Source organism: Myxocyprinus asiaticus, chromosome 47 (genome assembly GCF_019703515.2).
Source record: "Myxocyprinus asiaticus isolate MX2 ecotype Aquarium Trade chromosome 47, UBuf_Myxa_2, whole genome shotgun sequence".
In the NCBI taxonomy this organism is placed as follows: domain Eukaryota; kingdom Metazoa; phylum Chordata; class Actinopteri; order Cypriniformes; family Catostomidae; genus Myxocyprinus; species Myxocyprinus asiaticus.
Window position 1 is genome coordinate 5,205,465 of NC_059390.1, and position 23,828 is coordinate 5,229,292.

The following is a 23,828-nucleotide window of genomic DNA, read 5'->3' on the forward strand; positions in this document are numbered from 1 at the left end:
TCTTTACCTACCCTTTTATGTTTAATTTCTTCCCTGGAGAACAGAAGGAGATGTTAGGCAGAATGTCCATGAAGCTCTTTTCATTTGAAATGGTTGGTGATTTATACTGCAGAAATTACACATTTCACCTTTTAATCTTAATTGTATTTTAACTTAATTGTGGAACTGCATGTTCAATTAATTAATTAAAGATGAGCTAAACTGAAGCAGTTGCAAACAAACCCCTGATCTTCTGCTTCAGTGACTAAGCATCAGTGATGCCACACTTTTACACAACAGCCACAAGCATGACAGGACCAATGACAACCTCAATGAGAAACTGAAAACAGAGGAAGGAAAATGCCGTTATCAGTCCACAGCTAGAAATTAAAGCCATACCCATGTTCAGATCATGATGAGAGTAAGCTGTGTGAAGAGTCTGTTTCCAGTCTTGGCTGTCACTGTAGTGTTTCTCTATGTGAGCTTTGTCAAGCGGAAAATCCAAACCCAAGAGAAACAGTTTTACCAGCTCCAGCAGAACTTCTCGATACACAGCACTTCTCCTCAACAGGCTGGAGAAACTGGAGGCTCATGTACATGCAATAGGTGAGTTACTAATGTCTGTTTAGTCAATTTGACAAAAGAATTTAATTATTGTTTCATGTTAGATTCCAAAGACTCATATTCTGCTTTAACAACTTGTATGCACAGTATTATGTGATGTGAAATTTAAAGCAGTAGCCTACCCTGTGGACATGCTATATACTGTATATACAGTTGTGCTCAAAAGTTTGCATACCCTGGCAGAAATTGTGAAAAATTGGCACTGATTTTGAAAATATGACTTATCATGCAAAAAAACTGTCTTTTATTTAAGGATAGTGATCATATGAAGCCATTTATTATCACATAGTTGTTTGGCTCCTTTTTAAATCATAATGATAACAGAAATCACCTAAATGGCCCTGATCAAAAGTTTACATACCCTTGAATGTTTGGCCTTGTTACAGACACACAAGGTGACACACACAGGTTTAAATGGCAATTAAAGGTTAATTTCCCACACCTGTGGCTTTTTAAATTGCAATTAGTGTCTGTGTATAAATAGTCAATGAGTTTGTTAGCTCTCACATGGATGCACTGAGCAGGCTAGATACTGAGCCATGGGGAGCAGAAAAGAACTGTCAAAAGACCTGCGTAACAAGGTAATGGAACTTTATAAAGATGGAAAAGGATATAAAAAGATATCCAAAGCCTTAAAAATGCCAGTCAGTACTGTTCAATCACTTATTAAGAAGTGGAAAATTCAGGGATCTCATGATACCAAGCCATGGTCAGGTAGACCAAGAAAGATTTCAGCCACAACTGCCAGAAGAATTGTTTGGGATTCAAAGAATAACCTACAGGTAACCTCAGGAGAAATACAGGCTTCTCTGGAAAAAGACAGTGTGGTTGTTTCAAGGAGCACAATACAACGATACTTGAACAAAAATGAGCTGCATGGTCGAGTTGTCAGAAAGAAGTCAATGCCACAAAAAACCCAGTTACAATATGCCCGACAACACCTTGACCCACCTCACAGCTTCTGGCACACTGTAATTTGGACTGACGAGACCAAAATAGAGCTTTATGGTCACAACCATAAGTGCTTTGTTTGGAGAGGGGTCAACAAGTATTGTGCTCCTTGAAACAACCACACCGTCTTTTTCTAGAGCAGCCTGTATTTCTCCTAAGGTTACCTGTGGGTTTTTCTTTGTATTCCGAACAATTCTTCTGGCAGTTGTGGCTGAAATCTTTCTTGGTCTACCTGACCATGGCTTGGTATCAAGAGATCCCTGAATTTTCCACTTCTTAATAAGTGATTGAACATTACTGACTGGCATTTTCAAGGCTTTGGATATCTTTTTATATCCTTTTCCATCTTTATAAAGTTCCATTACCTTGTTACGCAGGTCTTTCAGTTCTTTTCTGCTCCCCATGGCTCAGTATCTAGCCTGCTCAGTGCATCCACATGAGAGCTAACAAACTCATTGACTATTTATACACAGGCACTAATTGCAATTTAAAAAGCCACAGGTGTGGGAAATTAACCCTTAATTGCCATTTAAACCTGTGTGTGTCACCATGTGTGTCTGTAACAAGGCCAAACATCCAAGGGTATGTAAACTTTTGATCAGGGCCATCTGGGTGATTTCTGTTACCATTATGATTTAAAAAGGAGCCAAACAACTATGTGATAATAAATGGCTTCATATGATCACTATCCTTAAATAAAAGACAGTTGTTTTTTTTTTTGTTTTTTTTTTTTGCATGATCAGTCATATTTTCAAAATCAATGCCAAAATGTCATAATTTCTGCCAGGGTATGCAAACTTTTGAGCACAACTGTATATATAAAAAATCTACAATACTTGCATTTTGCACACTACATTGAATTTGTGTGTTTTTGAAAAGTAATCTATCACACCATAGGACCAATTAAAATGAACTAATTAAGTTTATATATATAAAAAAAAGTGTATTAAAATGGTTAAAACATTCAATAAAAGAAATGGTGACAGGTTATTTGATCTAAGATATATATACTGTCCCTTTAAAAAGTATAGCCATTATACATAAAAAGTATATGTTAACATAATTTTGGTGTAGTAAAATCACTTACTATCCTGTGTAAAGTTCTTTCCAAAACTGTGATTACATGGTTTCATTGTCATGACAAAGTTGTAAAAATGTATGTAACTTTACTCCAAAAAAAAAAAAAAAAAAAAAAAAAAAAAGATGTGGTATAGGCTACTTTGGAAACAATATGTATTTTAGTGTTTATGGACTGGCCCCATTCACACTATTAAAAATAACTAGTAAGATTTACTTATTTTTATTTCACAAGTTTTTACACAGTTTTTATAAGTTAATCTTAATAGTATACATTTAAGTAAAATCTACTTCATGACATAATATTGATTAAATTGAGTAAGTTTAACTTAAACATTTTAGTAAATACAGGAACTTGTATGGTACTTAAATAAACTTAGTAACATTTAAATGAACATATTATTAGAACAATTCCTTTTTTTGAATTTTCTTTACAAACACGAATAATTATATACCACATGACATATGAAAGCCTCCGACAGGGAATCTTAATGCATGCTATATGTAGTCTATGAGACAACATCATCCTGCATTACTTGCAAACAGTGAAACCATGCAAGCTTATTAATTATTCAAGCCCAGTGCATGCTGGGAACACCAGCTTCAAAAATTTAAATAAAATTAACTTATTTTATTTGCCAGTGACATTTACTCACATTTGCTAATAAAGAAGAATATCTCAGCTCTAGGTCCATTCAATGCAAGTGAAGGGTGACCAGAAGTTTGAAGCTCAAAAAGCACATATAGGCAGCATAAAAGTAGTCCATATGACTCCAGTGGTTAAAACCATGTCTTTAGAAGTAATTTATTAGGTGTGAGAGAGAAACAGTTCAATATTTAAGTCTTTTTTTTTTTTTTTTTTGCTATAAGTTCTCTTCCCTGCCCAGTAGGTTGCGATATATACACAAATAATGCAAATCACCCAAAACAAAAGAAAAATAAATCTTGGGAGAGAGGAGCACTTAGGAGGGCTGGTGAAAGTGGAGATTTAGTAAAAAAGGACTGAAATATTTATCAACCATACCTATCATATCACTTCTGAAGACATTGATTAAACCACTGGATTCATATGGATTACTTTTATGCTGCCTTTATGTCCTTTTTGAGCTTCAAAGTTTTGGACTATGTTGACTTGCATTGTATGGATCTACACAGCTGAGGTATTCTTCTAAAAATCTTCGTTTGTGTTCAGCAGAAGAAAGTCATACACATCTGGGATGACATGAGGGTGAATAAATGATGAGACAATTTTAATTTTTGGGTGAACTAAGCCTTTAATGAATGTCTCCTTTTGACATCGTAGATGAAGGTCAGCCACATCCGGATTCCCCTCCTGTGCTGTCAAACTGTAACATTGATGGCTGTAGTTTAGGTAATGCATGTTCCCTATCTGTCACTCACTCGACGCTGTGTCGATGTAGTGACACTTGGGAGCCCGAGACACCTCTGGTCTTTGATAAAAGGCCAATAAAAATTGGCGAGTGGTATTTGCATGCCACTCCCCCGGACATACGGGTATAAAAGGAGCTGGTATGCAACCACTCATTCAGATTTTTTCTTCGGAGCCGAACGGTCATGCTCACTGAGCTGAATTCCCACGACTGTTCATTCACATCTGCTGGATCTGACGGCGCATTTCAGCGGCTTCTCCCTCCTCTGCACTGGTGCACTGCAGAGAATGCCCCTGGGCGCTTCAGCAGAAATAAGAGTATATTTCTCTAAAAGACTATATTTCTCTAAAAGAGTGGCACACACGGAACGTCTTTTTAAAGACGCGTCTTTTTAAAGATGCCTTTCGTTTGTGTGTTATTCCTAGTTGCGCTCATTATCTCTTGCCTTCTGACGGTCACGATCACAGTCTTTCGTGTCTGGGCACTGCTCACGCGGAGACAGCGTTCGTGGATGGGTTATGTACTCATTGCGAGGACAAGTCCATGGCAACGATGCGGTCGCGGCTTGCCTTCGTAAGAAAGCAAGCCACCCCAGAGGCTCCCTACCTCGGTCATTTTACCCATGGGTATGAGGCCATCGCGGCTAGCACTGGGGGCAATTTGCGGACCCCAATGGGACCGCCTCCACCGGATATCCCCCCGCGGACCTCCCATTCCCCAGCATGCTCGTCTGCCCCGATCGGGTTTCCAGATGAGTCGCCGGCTCGTCTCACGGCGAGTTTGACCTCTTATTCGGAGCCCGCGAAAGTGATGAGCTCTCGAGCGCAGCATCGGAGAGCAGGTTCGTCCACTCGGACACGGAAGCCTTAGCTGGGCTCCTCCCTTCGGGGACGATTGCCCAGTCACAGGCTGACGTGGAGATGATGACATGCTTTCCTGGGCAGCCGCGAGCGTCGGCTAGAGTGGAACCCTCCGCTCTTCCCTGAAACCTCGCGGCTCGATGATTGGTTCCTGGGCTCGTGGCGCCGCTCAAAGCCATGCCCCGCCCCCGTTCCTTTTTTCCCGGAAGTGCATGAAGTGCTGACAAGGTCATGGGAGGCACTTTTTACTGCCTGGTACCGATCTTTTCAGCTTCCCCGCCCTCACTACCCTCGATGGTGGGGCGGCCAAGGGCTATTCGGCAATCCCCCGGTGGATAAAGGCGCTCGCGGTGCACCTATGCCCGCAGAGCGCCGCCACCTGGCGCGGGTGCCCAAAACCCCCGTCCAAGGCCTGTGGGCTTATGTCGTCTCTGACGGCCAAGGCCTACGGTGGCGCTGGACAAGCCGCCTCCGCCCTGCACGCCATGGCTCTCCTGCAAGTCCGCCAAGGCGCTAAAGGAACTGCACGAGGGTAGTTCCGCCCCGGGATTGATGCAGGAGCGTCTCTCGGGCGGACGATGTCCACATTAGTGGTCCAGGAGCACCACCTTTGGCTCAACCTGGTCGAGATGGGTGATGCCGACAGGACACAGGTTCCTTGCTGCCCCCATCTCCCAGGCTGGCCTATTCGGCGACACTGTCAAGGACTGTGCCCAGCAGTTCTCGACGGTGGAGCAGCAGACGGAGGCTATCCGGCATATCCTTCCCCGGCACGGCTCAAGATACTGCACCTGCCACGAGGCCCCACTCACTGGTACGTCCGACGAGACTGTCCCTTTGGTCTCCCTCGCGCGGAGCTTGGATGCGTGGCTTGCGCTTTCCAATCTGTCGTGATGGGCCCAGGTTCAACGGTATCTACTTCACCTTGGTGAAGGACGAAAACACTGCTACCTTGTGCGTGGAGATTGCCACCCTCCTACGGAAGGGTGCAATAGATCCTTTCCCTCCGGCCGAGATGAAGAAGGGGTTTTACAGCCCCTACTTCATTGTACCGAAAAAAGGCGGTGGGTTGTGGCCAATCTTGAACCTGCGAGTACTGAACCGGGTTTTACACAGACTCCCGTTCTAGATGCTGATGCAAAAATGCATTCTGGCGAGCGTCCGACATCAAGATTGGTTCGTGGCGGTAGACCTGAAGGACGCGTACATACGTGTCTTGATTCAGCCTCGACACAGACCCTTCCTGCGGTTTGCATTCGAGGGTCAGGCGTATCAGTACAAGGTCCTCCCTTTCAGCCTGTCCTTGTTTCCTCGCGTCTTCACGAAGATCGCAGAGGCAGCCCTTGCCCCATTAAGGGAAGTGGGCATTCGCATTCTCAACTATCTCGACGACTGGCTAATCCTAGCTCACTCTCGGGATGTGTTGTGTGCACACAGGGACTTGGTGCTCTCACACCTCAGCCGACTAGGGCTTCGGGTCAACTGGGAAAAGAGCAAACTCCTCCCGGTTCAGAGCACCTCTTTCCTCAGTTTGGAGTTGGACTCACTCTCTTTGACAGCGCGCCTCATGAATGAACGCGCCCAGTCGGTGCTGGCCTGTTTGAAGGCGTTCAAATAGAAAATTCTTTCAGAGGATCCTGGGGCATATGGCATCCTCAGCAGTGGCCACCCTGCTCGGGTTGATGCATATGAGGCCGCTTCAGCACTGGTTTCATACTCGAGTCCCGAGATGGGCATGGCACCGCGGGACACATCGCCTGGTCATCACACCAGTCTGTCACTGTCTTTTCAGCCCTTGGACCGACCTCTCATTTCTACGGGCTGGTTTTCCCCTAGAACTGGTCTCCAGGCACGTCATGGTCATGATGGATGCTTCCAAAATGGGCTGGGGCACTGTTTGCAATGGGCACGCAGCCACCGGCTTGTGGACGGGCCCGCAACTGCATTGGCACATCAACTGCCTCGAGTTGTTGGCAATTCTGCTCGCGCTCTGGAGGTTTCGGCCGTTGATCCAGGGCAAGCACGTGTTAGTTCGGACAGACAACATGGCAACGGTAGCATATGTCAACCGCCAAGGCGGTCTGCGCTCTCATTGTATGTCACAACTCGCCCGCTGTCTCCTCCTCTGGAGTCAGCAGCACTTCAAGTCGCTGCGAGCCACTCACATCCCGGGCAACCTCAACACTACAGCGGACGCGCTGTCACGGCAGGTTACCCTCAGGGGAGAGTGGAGACTCCACCCTCAGGTGGTCCAGCTGATTTGGAGTCGATTTGGACAGGCACAGGTGCACCTGTTCACCTCCCAAGAATCCTCCCACTGCCCGCTCTGGTACGCCCTGACCGAGGCCCCCCTTGGCATAGACGCGCTGGCACACAGCTGGCCCCCTGGCCTGCGCAAATATGCGTTTCCTCCAGTGAGCCTACTTGCACAGACCTTGTGCAAGGTCAGGGAGGACGAGGAGCAGGTCATCCTGGTAGCACCCTACTGGCCCACCCAGACGTGGTTCTTGGACCTCACGCTCCTTGCGACAGCCCACCCCCCCACCCCCCCGGCGAATTCCCTTCTTTCTCTTTCGAATTCCCCAAATTCCCTTCAGGAAGGACCTTCTTTCTCAGGGACGGGCCACTATCTGGCACCCACGACCAGACCTCTGGAATCTCCATGTCTGGCCCCTGGACAGAACACAGAAGACCTAAGCGGTCTACCACCCGCGGTGGTAGACATGATCACTCAGGCTAGGGCCCCCTCTACTACATCAACACAACGTCTCGTTCCCTCCATCAGAGAACGGAGGTTACACAAGTAACCATGAAATTTTTATTTTATTTTTATTTTGTCAGATATTAGCTTCAGAAGATCATATCTGATATTTTGACTATTTGACACATATTTGAATGATGTATCATTCTCCATGAATTTTTACCTTTGTGTTTCAGGGTTGCATGTGATCATCAGTATGCAAGCCTCCCCTCACAGTGTTCCCAAACAGAGAAAAGCCTCTACAAAAGCCACAGAGCAGCAGAGAAAACTGCCAAAGGAGGAGAATGACCATGGAGAAGATGAAGACTACCAGCCACAAAACACACCAGGTTCATTTTAGAGAGACGTGGACTGAGGCCATCACTGCAATAATGAAACCAGCCTAATATTTCTTAAGCATTCACATAATGAGTTGTAGCACTGCTGGTTTAGAGCAATGCAGACATTTCTAAGGTTGTTCCTGTTGCAGATTCAGAGAGCGATGCAGACATAACTGAGGAAGATGAGAGTGAAGATGAGACGTTCGCAGTGAAGAACAAAAAGAAGACGGTGAAACAAAAAAAAAAAAACAGAAAAAAGATCCCACAGGCAGGAAAGGACAAGAAAGAAAAGAAAGTGAAAAAGCCAGTAAAGGCGGGGATTTTCGAGGACGCTATGCGAGAAGCAGACGTGTGAGACACGAGCTCTGCAAACTTTGTTAGTTTTTTAAGTATTTTCATGTTATAATCTGGTGAGATTTGATACACCCAGTTACATACTTGCTCTTTGAGGTAAACATGGCAAAGTCAAAATCCTCAGATTCTGGAGACATTAAAAGACACTTACGTGTTCAAGCTGAAACCTCTGTCGGGACTGCGAGCCGGGGACTCGAATTGGGCAGCACATCGGTAGATGAAATCTAGCATCAACTGTCCAACATCTCGGTGATGCTGACGAAGGTTGTTGCTGACTTGGAAGATCTCGCTGTAATACGTCGATCGATTACGGCGATGGAAACAAAATTCTCTGAATTGGTTACAAGAGTGACAGAAGTTGAAAAACAAATCGATTATCTTGAGTCATCGGAAAGGGAATTATCCGCTAATCCACCCACGTCCAAAACAGATTTGAAATTAATTTCGGAAAACTGGAATATTTTGAAAATATGAGACGAAGGAATAACAGACGAATTGTTGGAATTCCTGAGCATGAAGAGGGCAGAGATATGGTGAAATTTCTGGATGAGCTCCTCCCGAGTCTGCTCGACATAACAGGCCACAAGCTGGAAATCAAGCGAGCTCACAGAGTCCCTGCTCACAGATCTGCTGAGGGAGACAGACCCCGAACGATTTTGGCCAAATTTCTGAGATCATCCAATAAAGATTTTGTGTTGCGCCAGGCGAGGAGCAAAGGAAAGCTTTCTTGGAAGAACCATAATATTTTCTTGTTCCCGGACTTTGTGAATTCAACAAGAGAGAAACGCGATCGGTTCACGGAATGTAAGAAACTCTTACACCAGCAGAAGATCACTTTTGCAATGATGTTCCCGGCCAAACTGAGAACAGAAACAAAGAATAGTCGCAAAGTATTTACATGTCCAAAACAGGCACTCTCCTTCATAAATACATTGATGTGAGTAAGCCATTTGATGTTTCTTACATTAGTGGACTGACTCGCGGTTTAGGGACTCTATTATCTGAGGAAGCTGGGTGCCATTTTTGTTTCTTTTGCGCTGGCTCCGCCTAGCGGATGGAGTTTGTTTTGTGGCATGACTCCAAGAAACTTTTGCATTGACGGAAGATCTTGTTTACACTGAAGTTCTCAGCCAGATCGAGAATGGTCACTATGGATGACCGCAAAATATCTACATGGTCACATAAAGGACGTCTTTTATAAAGCTGACGGGCTGAGTAAGTTATGGTGTATTTTTCTTTTTCCCTTTTTCCCTTTTTTTTTCTTTTTTTTGTAGCCTCCCAGGTTTTGTTTTTCGTGCTGGCTCCGTCTAGCGGCTGGAGCTTGTTCTGTTGAATATCACTCCTTTGGAACAGCTGTGGATAAATCTGTTTGTTCTTCGTGCTTATTCCTCCTGCTGGCTGGAGTCTGTTTTGTTGAGTATTTTTACGGGACATTGGAATGATTATGTCATCCGCTGAACTCATAACAGCTGGCTCACTGAACAATTGTTTGTCTGTCCGAGGAAACTGAACGGCTTTATATCAGCTGGAGTTTATTTTGTGGAGGAACACACCTCCGAGACGGTTCTGTGAATGAGTCTACATGTTTTTTCTGTTATTCTGCCTGTTGGCTGGGGTCTGTTTTACAAAGTATTTTCTGTTATGTAATTTTGCCTTACAAAATTTGTATAGAAGCACCAGACTTGAGCAATCTGATGGCAAAGTTGTCGCGGGGGCTCTCATAGGTGTACATGGACTCTTTGAGTTTTAAGGGATTGACGCCGGTTGCCGCTTTCGTGCGCAAGGTTAATGCGCACGTTTTTCTTTTTTCTGTTTGTTTTGTTCGGGGGGAAGTTCAGGGTTTGATTGTTACATTAATGGGGAATGTGGTCTGTGTAATCTTGTTTTTGCACACAATTTATTCATTTTTATTACATCAATATGTCAAATGTTAATATGAATAAGCTGTCTCTCTCCACATGGAATGTGAATGGGTTGGGGCACCCTATAAAAAGAAGGAAGGTTATTTCTTTTCTTAAACATAAGAAATATGATATTGCGTTTCTTCAAGAAACACATCTTTCCCCGCATGAAGCTGAAAAATTTGGGAAGATATGGGGTGGACATGTTTTCTTTAGTGTTGGCTCAAGTAAGAGCAGGGGAGTCATTATATTTGTTGGGCCTCATGTATTCAGATAGAAGACAAAGGCAGGTCTAACACAGTCATAAAATCCTAACTCAAGCCCCCACATTCCAAGTCGTAAATTATACTGGTAGAAATTGTGCCAAAATCAAACAAAGGGAGTCCAAAACAGACTACAAATCCCATGAAGCCTTGCTCACTAAAGGATCGAACTCTCAACTCCTATTGGATGAGGCACACAACAGAACGTCCCTCAAACCATGACATCATCAGGAGTAGAAATACCTCTGAAATGCTTCCGGGATTTGCTTCCAGCAACTTTGTTCGCAGTGTATAGACGCAGCTCATAGCTGCTCTCAGGTGCAACCTCGTGGCACAAGGAAGTAACGTCCGACTTAAAACTGTGGCCATACAATCTCCATCTCGCCGGACGAGTTGAGATTACTCTGTGTTCAACCAAACACTCTAACGGATCCGAAGGAGACCGCCGAGCAATCCGCATCTTCATCCGTTTGCCTGCAGAAGTGAAGAGATTAAAGATTTCTCTTCCATCATCAATCAAGTCGACATTTCTGAAGTTCTCCGCCAGCCTGCCGAGAATCAACAGCCGTGCCCACCAACAAAGCGAGGAAACAGCCTCCCGTCATCACACGAGCCTCAAGGAACCGGGTCGGAATTAAAGGACGGATGAACACACATTCTGCATCTTCATGCGATTTCCAGCTTGTGGCCTGTTATGTCGAGCAGACTCGGGAAGAGCTCGTCCAGGAATTTCACCATATCTCTGCCCTCCTCATGGTCAGGAATTCCAACAATTCGAACGTTATTCCTTTTATTTTCAAGATCTTCAAGCTTTTCAAGAAGATGTTCCAAATCAACTTTGGAAGCGGGCGGATTAGCGGTTAATTCCCGAAGATTCCAGAAAATCGATTCGTTTTTCAACATCAGACACTCTTGTACCTAACTCAGAGAATTGTATTTCCATCGCTGTAATCGATCGACGTATTACAGCGAGATCCTCCAAGTCAGCAAGAAACTTCGTTAACATCACCGACATGTAGGACAACTGACGCTGGATCTCCTCTTCCGCCGCGCCATCCAAATCGAGTCCCCGGTCTGTAGGCCTGTCGGGGCTTTCATCCTGAACACGTAAGTGTCTTTTAATATCTCCAGAGCCCGAGGATTTTGACTTCTTTGCCATGTTTTGCAACAAAGGACAAATGTGTAACTGGGTGTATCAAATTTCACCAGATTATAACATGAGAATAATTGAAAATTCAGCAAAGTGCGCAGAGCTCGTCGCTCACACGTCTGCTCCTTGCATGGCGTCACTCAAAACCCTCATTAATAATTGTCTTTGTTAATTATTAATTATTGCTAATAACCAAACCCGCTCCTAAACGTAGTGCACTACATTTACTGGAGCCCCATATGAGGTTTTAATGAGTTAGATTCAATTAATTAATTTAAATATTAATTAATAACTAAAGAAATAATTATTAATTATTTCTGATAGTAACACTGATCTAAACAACCAGTAAAGCCCTACATATTGATTAATAAACATCTACAATTCAAATTTCTCAAACAAATTAAAGATAAATTAGGAAGAGTCATTATTGTTTTAGCTGAAATTCAGGGGCAAAGGTTGATTTTGGCTAATATTATGCGCCTAACGCTGATGTTCAGGGGTTTTTTATAGATCTTGAAGGGATGTTGCAAGCCGCTGGCACCACTCATGATATAATATTGGGTGGAGACTTTAATCTTTTGATAGACTCAGTCCTTGATCATAGTAAAGCAAAAGTGTGTAAGCCGCCTAGAGCAACAGTGACGCTTCACACGATGTGTAAAAATCTTGGTCTTGCAGATATTTGGAGACTTTTGAACCCATCTGGTAGAGACTATACATTTTTTTCATCAGTCCATAAGATTTATTCTAGAATAGATTTATTTTTGATATCTAAGTCCCTCATTTCATCTGTTGCGGATTGCTCAATTGGAAATATCTTAGTCTCAGATCATGCCCTGGTGAGTTTGGAGATGTTGCCACATACGGAGAAAAAGAAATCATATAGTTGGCGCTTTAATGTATCCCTTTTGCAAAATCTTGATTTCCAACAAATGTTAAAGACCAAAATCAGTGTTTATATGGAGAAAAACTGGTCCTCAGTATCCACTGTGGGCGTGGCTTGGGAGGCACTTATGGCGGTTTTTAGGGGCCAGATCATACAGTATGCCTCATTCACCAAAAAAATCCAAAGCACGAGAATTTGTGGAGTTGGAAGAGAATATTAAAAGTGCAGAGGCAGAGCTGAAGCGCAGAATGTCATCTGATGGCCTCAGAGAACTGACTAGATTGAAATACAGATATAATGCTATTTTGTCACAGAAAGTGGAGTTTTGGTTATTCAGGGCAAGACAGTCATATTTTGAGTAAGGGGACAAAGCAGGGAAGCTTTTGGCTAGATATATAAAGCAGAGAGAGTCTTTTTCTACTATTCCCTCAGTGAAATCTGCTGGTGGTGAAATATTTACCTCGGCCACTGATATAAATAATGCTTTTAAAGAATTCTATATTGATCTTTATAATTCTACGTCTTTGTCTACTGATGAAGATATTAGAAACTTTGTGGAACCATTAAAACTTCCTAAACTGACGACTGAGCAAAGAAATTGTCTTGATTCTGAGATAACCTTGGAGGAACTTTACGAGGTAATTAAGGCCTTACCTACAGGCAAAGCTCCGGGGCCAGATGGTTTTGCTGCTGAATTTTTTAGATCTTATGCTACAGAACTGGCTCCACTTTTGTTAGAAGTTTATACAGAATCATTCCTCCAACCATGACACAAGCCCGGATCAGTCTGATTCTTAAAAAGGACAAAGATCCATGTGTGTGTAAAAGTTACCGTCCAATTTCCCTGATCCAGCTAGATGTAAAAATGTTGTCCAAAATTTTGGCTAATCATTTAAGTAAGGTTATGACATCTCTTATACATATAGATCAGGTGGGGTTTATTTGGGGCCACAGCTCTACTGATAACATCAGGTGTTTCATCAATATCATGTGGTCAGTAGCGAATGATCAATCTCCGATCGCTACCATCTCACTTGACGCTGAAAAGGCGTTTGATATGGTAGAATGGGATTATCTTTTTAAGATTTTAGAAATGTATGGGTTCGGGAGTACATTCATTGGTTGGATTAAGTTACTTTATAGACACCCTGTAGCAGTGGTACAAACAAATGGACTAATTTCAGATTATTTTACTCTGGATAGGGGCATTCGGCAGGGTTGCCCTCTTTCCCCATTATTGTTCTGTCTTGCCCTGGAACCATTAACAGCTGCGATAAGAAAGGAGGATGATTTTCCAGGGGTGGAGGCGGGAGGTATGGTGCATAAGCTTCTGCTTTACGCAGATTATATTTTATTATTCATCTCCGACCCCACTAGATCTATGCCTGCCCTCCACAGAATTATTAATTCCTTTTCCAAGTTCTCAGGATACAAATTCAACTGGTCTAAATCCGAAGCTTTAGCTCTGACAGCGTACTGCCCAGTAACGGCTTTCCAGCTGGGCGCCTTTCCACCCGGGCGCCTTTCAGTGGACCAAACAGGGCATTAAGTATTTGGGTATATTATTCCCAGCAAATTTGTCTGATTTAGTTAGAGTTAATTTTGACCCTTTAATTAAAACGTTTTTGAGCGATGTGGACAGATGGGCTTCATTACATTTATCAGTGATTGGGAATATTAATGTTATTAAAATGAACTGTATTCCAAAATTCAACTATTTGCTACAGTCTCTCCTTGTAGATGTCCCCCTCTCTTATTTTAAGCAATTTGATAGAATTGCGAAGTCCTTCATTTGGAAAAGTAAATGTCCTAGACTACATTCCAACAAATTACATAGGCCGATTGACAAAGGTGGGTTAGGCTTACCCAAGATTTTGTTTTATTATTATGCATTCGGTCTCAGGCATTTGGCTCATTGGTTGCTTCCACCTGAGAGAGCCCCTCCCTGGTTTTCTATTTAACAGGAAGTCCTTGCCCCTATTTCACCATTGCAAAGTCTTTCTATTTAACTAACCGGAGAAGTTAAGTCACACCCCGTTATTTCACATTTGCACATGATTTGGACAAGAGTGGCCAGAGTATTTAATTTGGACATTTATTTAAATGTTGCCTCAAGCATATGGCTGAACCCAAAATTATGTATCAATAAATCCCCTTTCTGTTGGTCAGAGTGGATTATGAGAGGGGTTGTTACACGCGGTGACCTGTATGAGAGTGGAGTGTTGAGATCTTTTGAGAATCTGGGTCATCATTTTGGGATTCCCAGATCTCAGTTTTATAGGTATTTACAGCTGCGCCACATGCTCTGTACTATTTTTGGGAGTAGCGCACACCCCACTAAAGTGTCAGATACTCTGGGAGTGGTGATTACTGCTTTTGGAAAAGGTCATGAGGCAACAGTGTATTACTCCCTGCTGGTTCAGAGTCTGGGGGGTGGAGCTTTAGCTTCTATCAGGAGATTATGGGAAAAAGATTTGAATTTGGTATGGAGGAAAAAGTGTGGACTAGGATTCTAAAAAATGTCAAGTCTGCATCTAGAGATGCAAGGGTTCACCTTATGCAATTTAAGATTCTACATAGATTTTACTGGACCCCCTCTAGATTATATAGGCTTGGTCTTAAAGACACACCCAACTGCTGGCATTGTCAAATTGAAGTTGGAGACACAACTCATGCCTTTTGGGGGTGTGTTAAGATTCAAGATTTTTGGATGAAGGTGCAGAGCTATTTGTTTGACGTTTTGGGCACTCAAGTTTTGCTTTGCTCCAGACTTTGTATTTTGGGCGACGGAGCTGTCATAAATTTGGGGGACAAATTTATAAAGAAATTGGGTTTTAACAAGTGTTATGATTGGCAGACATGTCATTTTAAGGGGTTGGAAGTCCGACGGAGCGCCATCATTTCTAGAGTTGTGTACAGAGATGGGGAGGTTGGCAGCGTTTGAAGAAGGGGTATATAGAGGATTGGGTAATCTGGACTTGTTTATGGGAAAGTGGGGCAAATATTTGCCATTTTTGGAGGGCTCTCGGGGAGGGACAGTGGAGAGAGAGATGTAGAGGTTATGTGTGTGAAATATTATATTTTAGAATATGGGGGGGGGGGGGTAGTAATAGAGGGGGTTAAGTATTCATTCTGTTTGTATATGTACTTGCTTGTATGTGTTAATACAGGAATCAATAAAAAAAAGTAATAAAAAAAAAAAAAAAGCCAGTAAAGGCTTCCAAAGCAAAAATCACAGGTTGTTTTCCATAGCAATACTAGATTACTGAGTTTGAGGTTTTCTTTTTGTCATGTTGATTCATTTTTTTAAATTATTTTCAAATCCTCAGTATTTACATGTTAGTTGATGAATTGCAATCTGGTTTCACTCTCTCTGTCAGCCTCCACACCAGTGATTAGTCAGAGTCCAGCTGCCTCTGTATCTGTACTAAAGAAGACCCCCACTACTCCACCTCTCTCTAAACCTGCACTCTGCTCCAGTCCTGCAGAGGGCATACTGCCAAAGTGGAATCCACCTGATAAGATTGATCGCTGAAATCATCCATTTGAAGTTTTGGATGTGCATACGTTCTCAGGACAGTGATTAAAGAAAACTTTCTTATGATTTGTCACCCTTGTGTAACTTCATGTCCAGGTCTTGTTAGCAGGAGTCCTGGTGCATCTCAGAATGCAGTTGTGAAGTCTCCTGGACAGGGCCTGCGGTTGGGACTTTCCCACCTGGCCAGAGTCAAACCCTTGCACCCTAATGCTTCTGCTCACTAAACACACTTGTTTTATAGACACAATGTATTTGGAAACTGCTCAACAGTTTTATGGGGGGAGACTTGGTAGTTTCCCCTTACAGAGAGAATTTCTGGAAAGTCAATATTAAGATTTTTTGAAAGCTCTTTCATTCTTTACTACTTTCTCCAGCTTTGTATTGTTGTAACTTTTTTTAAATGTCATTTTTAACACTTTGTAAATAGGCACGTCACTACACATTAAAGATTGAGGATATGCTAAAATTTGTATATACTTGATCTTAGCATAAAATTGTATATTTGCAAAGAGGTTTGTGTTTGCTCATTATTGTAGTTATGGTATCTACAGTCAGGGTATTTACTGTAATACTCATGCAATGTTTCCCTCTAGGGACCAAAGGGCTGTCAAAAAATTGCTTTCCTCTTTAAACAGTGAGTACTATCATCTCATGACCTTTTAATAACAAATTATTTAAAAACATGACAATGGGCTCCACTTGCCTACTAAAGAAAAGAGTACTGTTTTCTAAAGCTTCTTTGGATCAATATGTATTGTGAAAAGTGCTTTGCAAAAAAAAAAAAAAGTGAAACTGAAAACCAGCTCGTCAACACTTGTGTACAGAGCAATTGCAAACAAAAAGGTTGTGACAAATCTGTGTCAATAATAGTTAAAGAGTCTGTACATTGTATGAAATTTGATTATTTAAGGAGGGGTTTCCACAGAAATTAAATATTATAATTTTTAAACTCTCAAAAAGTTGATTGGTGCTGTATGCCCTTGTAAATAAAGACTTGTACTATCCCTTTTCCCTAGTTTGTTGAACTGTACATTAGAGTTATTTTCTTGATAATCATTTTCAGAACTTATTTTTGTTTTGCTAAATAATTATTGGTTTCTTTAGTCCCTTTCATAATCATTGCTTCAGGCTAAATCAAATGTTGATTCATGGCTTAAATCATAAAAACACACATGGCACGAGACAGACACATTTGATAACTTTTTGTCACATCAATTAGATGTAGTAAATCTAGCAGATCATTTATATACTTCTATTCTGCCCCAAATCCAGTATAACCACAGTGGTTATGGACTGCAGTGTGGGAGATTGGCTACATTTATTGATTTATAAAAGAGAGGAAATGAGTGTTGTAAACAGCGGTAACAACTGGTATTTTATTTGAATATGAAGAAGTTGAAAGCCTCTCCCATTGCCAAACACCCTACAAGCCATACCAGGATTCAATGTCCTGGTGTTCCCTTCCCTTGCAAACTTTAGAAAGACTAAAGGGTGGCACCTTTTTTCCATATAACTACAGTCACAATGTGCAGCATTATAGGTAATTCGTCTTTTATAAAGAAATGTAATTGGTGGCTTGTTAATACAGATTACCACTAGGCATGAAGATAAGACTTTTTCCTTTATGTCAATGAGTATGTTACAGTGATAAAGATAAACAAATCTTAAACAGTTGCCAAACATTAGTGGTGCCACTTTTGTACACAACAGCTACAAGAGTAAAGACCAATGACAGCCTCAGCCACAGGCAAAACAAAAATCGACAAAGGAAAACATCTTTATCTAACCACAGCTATAGGCAACAAAGCTCTGTAATTTTTTTGCAGTGTCCACACCATCAATGTTCAGATCATGATGAGAGTAAGCCGTGTGAAGAGTCTGTTTCCAGTCTTGGCTGTCACTGTAGTGTTTCTCTATGTGAGCTCTGTCAAGTGGAAAATCCAAACCCAAGAGAAACAGTTTTACCAGGTCCAGCAGAACTTCTCGATACACAGCGCACTTCTCCTCAACAGGCTGGAGAAACTGGAGGCTCATGTACATGTGATAGGTGAGTTACTAATGTCTGTTTAGTCAATTTGGCAAAAGAATTTAATTATTGTTTCATGTTAGATTCCAAAGACTCATATTCTGCTTTAACATAACTTGTATGCACAATAGTATGTGATGTGAAATTTAAAGCAGTAGCCTGTGGATATGCTATATACTGTGTATATATATATATATATATATATATATATATATATATATAAATCTACAATACTTGCATTTTGTGTGACCACATATAAATTGAGACAATACATTGAATTTGTGTGTTTTTGAAAAGTAATCTCTCACACCATAAGACCACTTAAAATTAACTAATTAAGTTTATAAAAAGTTTCTTAAAATGGTTAAAAAAAATTCAATAAATGAAATGGTGACAGGTTATTTGATCTAAGATATATATACTGTCCCTTTAAAAAAGTATAGCCATTATACATAAACAATAGATGTTAACATAATTTTGTTGTAGTAAAAAAAAGTTCTAGTTCTTTCTACTTTCTTGTGTAAAGTTCTTTCCAAAACTGTGATTACATGGTTTCCTTGTACAATGTTGTAAAAATGTATGTAACTTTACTCAAAAAAGATGTGGTATAGGCTACTTTGGAAACAGTATGTATTTTAGTGTTTATGGACTGGCTCCATTCACACTGGAAAAAATGACTAGTAAGATTTACTTATTTTTATTTCACAAGTTTTTACACAGTTTTTATAAGTTAATCTTAATAGGATAAATGTAAGTAAAATCTACTTCATGACATAATATTGATTAAAGTAAGTTTAACTTAAACATTTTAGTAAATACAGAAACTTTTACTTACAAATATGATATATATGGTACTTAAATAAACTTAGTAACATTTAAATGAACATATTATTAGGACAAGTCCTTTTTTTGAATTTTCTTTACAAACACGTATATTTATATACCACATGACATATGAAAGCCTCCGACGGGAAATCTTAATGCATGCTATATGTTGTCTATGAGACAACATCATCCTGCATTACTTGCAAACAGTGAAACCATGCAATCTCATTAAATATTCAAGCCCAGTGCATGCTGGGAACACCAGCTTCAAACAATTAAGTAAAATTAACTTATTTTATTTGCCAGTGACATTTACAAACATTAGCTAATAAAACGACCCGGTTTTATACTTAATGAGTTATACATGATGACACATTGTAAAGATAACAAACAATCATAAATAATAATTACTTATAAGCTACAGCATACATTTTTACATGTGTGAATGTAGAATTTATTTAATATTTCCAAGTTCATGCTTAAACTAACTTATTCATTGTAGAAAGTTATTAATATTTTCTGCAATATTTACTTCACCATAAAAAAAAAATTTCAGTGCACTTCCATTGTAAGTGCTTTACTGTAATAGATTTACTTTTTAATAAATGAGAGCTGAAATTATTTTTGTGGTAATCAACATCATGACACAAGCTTAACTTGTATTTAACTTGTATTGAATATTCCTTTAAAATTCATGGACATGTCATATGTCAAACACCCTGACATGAACGATATTCAAATAGACACTCACACAAATCTGTTGACTTGAGCTGTATTGTTTTGAATTTGCTGGTGTAACTCTCCTTATTAGAATTATTAGGTTCTAACTGAAATCATACGGATGTGCAATCCCTGCAATTTCAGTGACTCTGAACCACAAATAAAAATACTTTCTTTTTTTTTTTTTTAAACAACTAATACGAATTCTTGCAGAAGGAAGAAGCTTCAAATTGAAAGGTGAGAAGAAGCCATCAGAGAAGCTGTTCCCAAACTCACAACTCTTCAGCAAATGGACTGTGGAGCTTTCCAAGGAAGACCAGAGAAAAGCTGAAGATCTCTTTCAGAAATACAGATATAATGCCTTCCTCAGTGACCAAATCCCTCTGGACAGTGATCTGCCGGAGACTAGAGACTACAGGTGTGTCTCGGCGGTTTATGTAAATGCTCAGTATTTCAATACCTGTCTGTCTTGTGCAAAATGCACAAAAATGATTGAGCTATCTGATTTACCTGGATGAGGCTCTGTCTGTCATTCAAAGAGCCATTTGCAGTATCATCAACAGAACTCCAGCCCACCTGCTCAAAGAGATCATATTGGTGGACGACCACAGCAGAAATGGCTTGTTTTTCTCAAAGTTCAGTCAGCATATCCTGCTTGGTGATTATTGTATGGAATACTGCTAATTCAAATATTGAGTAAAGGAATTAAGTTTTTTATTTTAATTAATTTTCTTATTTTATTCCACTGGATGGCAGCAAGTACTAGAAAAAATCATTTTTCCTCTTTCACCTTCCATCCCATTATACTGATCTGAAATATAGGTAGTGCTCTAATGCATTTTGGCGCTTACTCAGAGACAAGAAGTCTTTTTTATGTGCTAAGAGCTTCCACACTGTTTTGTTGGATATCTTGGTGTTCTGAGTTGTCTAGAAGCCCAATCTAGGTGTCATTGGAAACCAGAGAATTCCAGCTTTACAATAATGTGTAACATTTAATCTTCAATAGATGATAACCTGTTTTGCCGATGATTTGTTTCTCATACTTTTTCTACCAAACTTCATATTTTGTTTAATATTTTTTTTTGACCCAAAATTAGATTATTCAACCAAGCAAGCTCACAAACAATTAAACAAGAAACTCATTTTAAAGCTAACAAACCAAGGTAAGGTTTTATATACATTTTGAGGCTATTTGGGGCTTACAGATCAGTGGTCTGCACAGAAAAGAGACGTTTGCATTTTATGCAAATTTCACTTTGTGATGTTTTTGAAATAATAATAAAAATAATTATTTAAACTGTGGTATTATGGCAACAAAATATTAAATGCAAAAGTAATGTGGTTCTAAAAAGTTCAGATTCTAAGCTTTCAAATGATACCACATATGCTTAACTAATGCACCCAGGGACTTCAGTGTAATAAAATGGCTTGCCATAGTGCGCCTCCCTACGGACCCGCCATCGGTAATATTCACGAGAGCAGTGCTAACTGATTTGCCGGATTCGGCCCGCGGTACTTGAATTTGACACCTGTGGTATAAAGGCTGCACCAATGGTGGCGACTCCACCATAATTTACCTGAACTTATTTAAACAGCACTGTTAACTGCTGAACTTTTCTTTGCTGTGGTTTGGTTCAGGTGTGGCTATGTGGAGGAAGTATAGAGATTGTTCCTTGCTCTAAAGTTGCCCATATTGACAGGGCGCACAAACCCTACATTCGTGACCTGAGCATTACAATGAAGAGAAATGCCCTCAGGCATGGCCGGAGTGGCAATCGGGAAGATCGGGAGAATTCCCGCTGGGCCTGTCAAAAATTGGGCCAGTTAGGTCCGCATGTCGATTGACAAACTTTCATCATATGTCGCATAACAATTACCAACAGTACGTAACATCCGGTATTTAAAGGATCAGAATTGCGTTCCGTATTATAGCGGACGCAGTCTGTATTTTATCATCTCACACCCAAACAAATGAGAGACAAAACTGATGTTCTTCACTTGACAGCGCGGGAAGGATCACGGAAGATCCATCGAGAACAGATAGGCTACTAATAGCTGAATGGATGAAGGTGCTTCAGGTTGCCTACAACATCATCACAAGTTTAATACTGACTGTAGTCTCACAATCTCAATCAATTAATCTCTGAAAGCCTCTTCCTTAGCAGTGCAGAATGATAATAGCAAAATTATTTTTTGTCACAAAATAACAGAATACGTAAAGTAAATGTATACAGATGCAACAGCACGACACGGTACGAAAATAATGGGACTTTACAGTCTCAAAATAGTAAACTCAATGAAACAAACTGCACAGAGCGCCTTCAGTGTTATATCATGCGATAAAACCCTCTTAAAGAGACAGTAACCATTTTGCCTTTGTCCTGAACATTTACATTCCAAGTAAAAGAAAAGTACAAATGTGTTATTTTTAGTCTTTTATTTCACTCTTATCATTATAAAATGGCACATTTTTGAATAGCATGTAAAAATGTAAAAACAATCACTCAACCTTAATTGTTTCACTGGATCTGTTGCTATTTTAATTATCTAAAATACAAAGCACTGACCATTTAAAGTGTGAGCCTGTACATCTTGAAAGAGTTATAAACATTTACAGTTCTACAGTGTTATTATGTGCCTAGATAGTCTTTAAAATAAACTTAGTTTACCCAAAAATGAAATTTCTCTCATAATTTACTCACCCTCATGCCATCCCAGATGTGTATGACGTTCTGTCTTCTGCTGAACACAAATTAAGCTTTTTAGAAGAATTTCTCAGTTCTGTTGGTCCTTTCAATGCAAGTGAATGGTGATCAGAACTCAGAAGGTACAAAAATCTCATAAATGCAGCAAAAAGTAATCCATACAACTCCAGTGGTTTAATCTATGTCTTCAGCAGCGATATGATAGGTGTGGGTGAGAAACAGATCAACATTTAAGTTTTTTTTTTTACTATAAATTCTCCTCCCTGACCAGTATGGGGCGATATGCTTATGTAAATCACCAAAAACAGATGAGCTCCTAAGAGAGAACAGTGCTTATGAAAGTGAAAGTGGAGATTTATAGTAAAAAATGACTTAATTATTGATCTGTTTCTCACTGCTTCTCATTTACTTGCATTGAATGGACCAACTGTTCTTCTGAACATCTTCATTCATGTTCTGAAGAAGAAAGTCATACACATCTGGGATGGCATGAGGGTGAGGAAATTATCAAATATCCCTTTAACATTCACTTATTTTTACAACACATACAACGATCTCTTATAACAAAGTGAAAATCTTAGTGAATGCCGTATGTGGTATAATGACATGGAGAGCTTAAATAATTTTCAAGTAATTACATATATTGCATATTTTTGCTGTGATCTTGTTTTATTGTTATCATCTTCACCTCCAACCCCCTTTTTGGGTGTGGGCTGAATTGGACATGACATCCCGGGCTGAATATGAATCCCACTCCTGCCCTGCCCTCAGGGTGGCAGAAGTCTGGATGAATAGAGTGGTGAGTGACTTGCATATCACCATGTGAAAAGCCTTTACAAAGAAAATTTTTTAATATCATGCTCTATTAACACAAACAGGTGATTAATGATAAGCAAACAAGTTTATGCTTGGACCAGGGGCCACTTGAAGGAAACACTCCTATATTATATCTGTGTAATTTCTATCCCTCCCAGGTAATAGGTTTCTATGTATTGTAATGTATTGATTGATTGTATTTTTATGTTTACCAACCTAATTTCACTTCCTACAGGTGTTTTACTATACAGCAAGTGGTGAGATATTTGTTGCCCCCCTTGATTCCAGTTCATTCAAACAGACCCATTGTTTAAGAGATCCAGGCTCAGGGAGGGTCCCGGAGCTCTACTTGTGTTCAGATGCTAAAAAGCTAAAGCAACACATGCACTGGGACTTCAAACAGGTGAACAAATCACGACACAATGACAATTTATATATGGCCAAATACTGTCATGATACCATGGTACTAAACATCCAAAATGGAAAAACTTATCTTGTTCAAGTACTTTTGTGGGCATACCTTTTGTGTTTTCTTTTTTCAGGGCCAGGCAATACATAACAGAGACACCAAACGCTGTCTGGAGATCAGCACTAACCAGAAAGGAAAGTATAACCTTTTTATTCAGGAGTGCAACGAACAACACTGGATGATACAGCATGTACTGTAAATCAGGACTTCTG

At 40.5% G+C, this 23,828-nt stretch overlaps 1 protein-coding gene across 1 annotated transcript; it reads left to right on the forward strand.

The window, feature by feature from the left end:
* The first annotated feature begins 25 nt into the window (after window positions 1-25).
* On the forward strand, window positions 26-20,310 carry LOC127436570 (probable polypeptide N-acetylgalactosaminyltransferase 8). The gene is made up of 8 exons (XM_051690847.1): window positions 26-92; window positions 242-585; window positions 7,820-7,972; window positions 8,113-8,192; window positions 15,898-16,689; window positions 17,882-18,102; window positions 19,840-20,092; window positions 20,124-20,310. The coding sequence occupies exons 6-8, from the start codon at window positions 17,907-17,909 to the stop codon at window positions 20,308-20,310; spliced, it is 636 nt and encodes a 211-aa protein (XP_051546807.1). The 5' UTR covers window positions 26-92; window positions 242-585; window positions 7,820-7,972; window positions 8,113-8,192; window positions 15,898-16,689; window positions 17,882-17,906.
* Window positions 20,311-23,828: the final 3,518 nt, after the last annotated feature.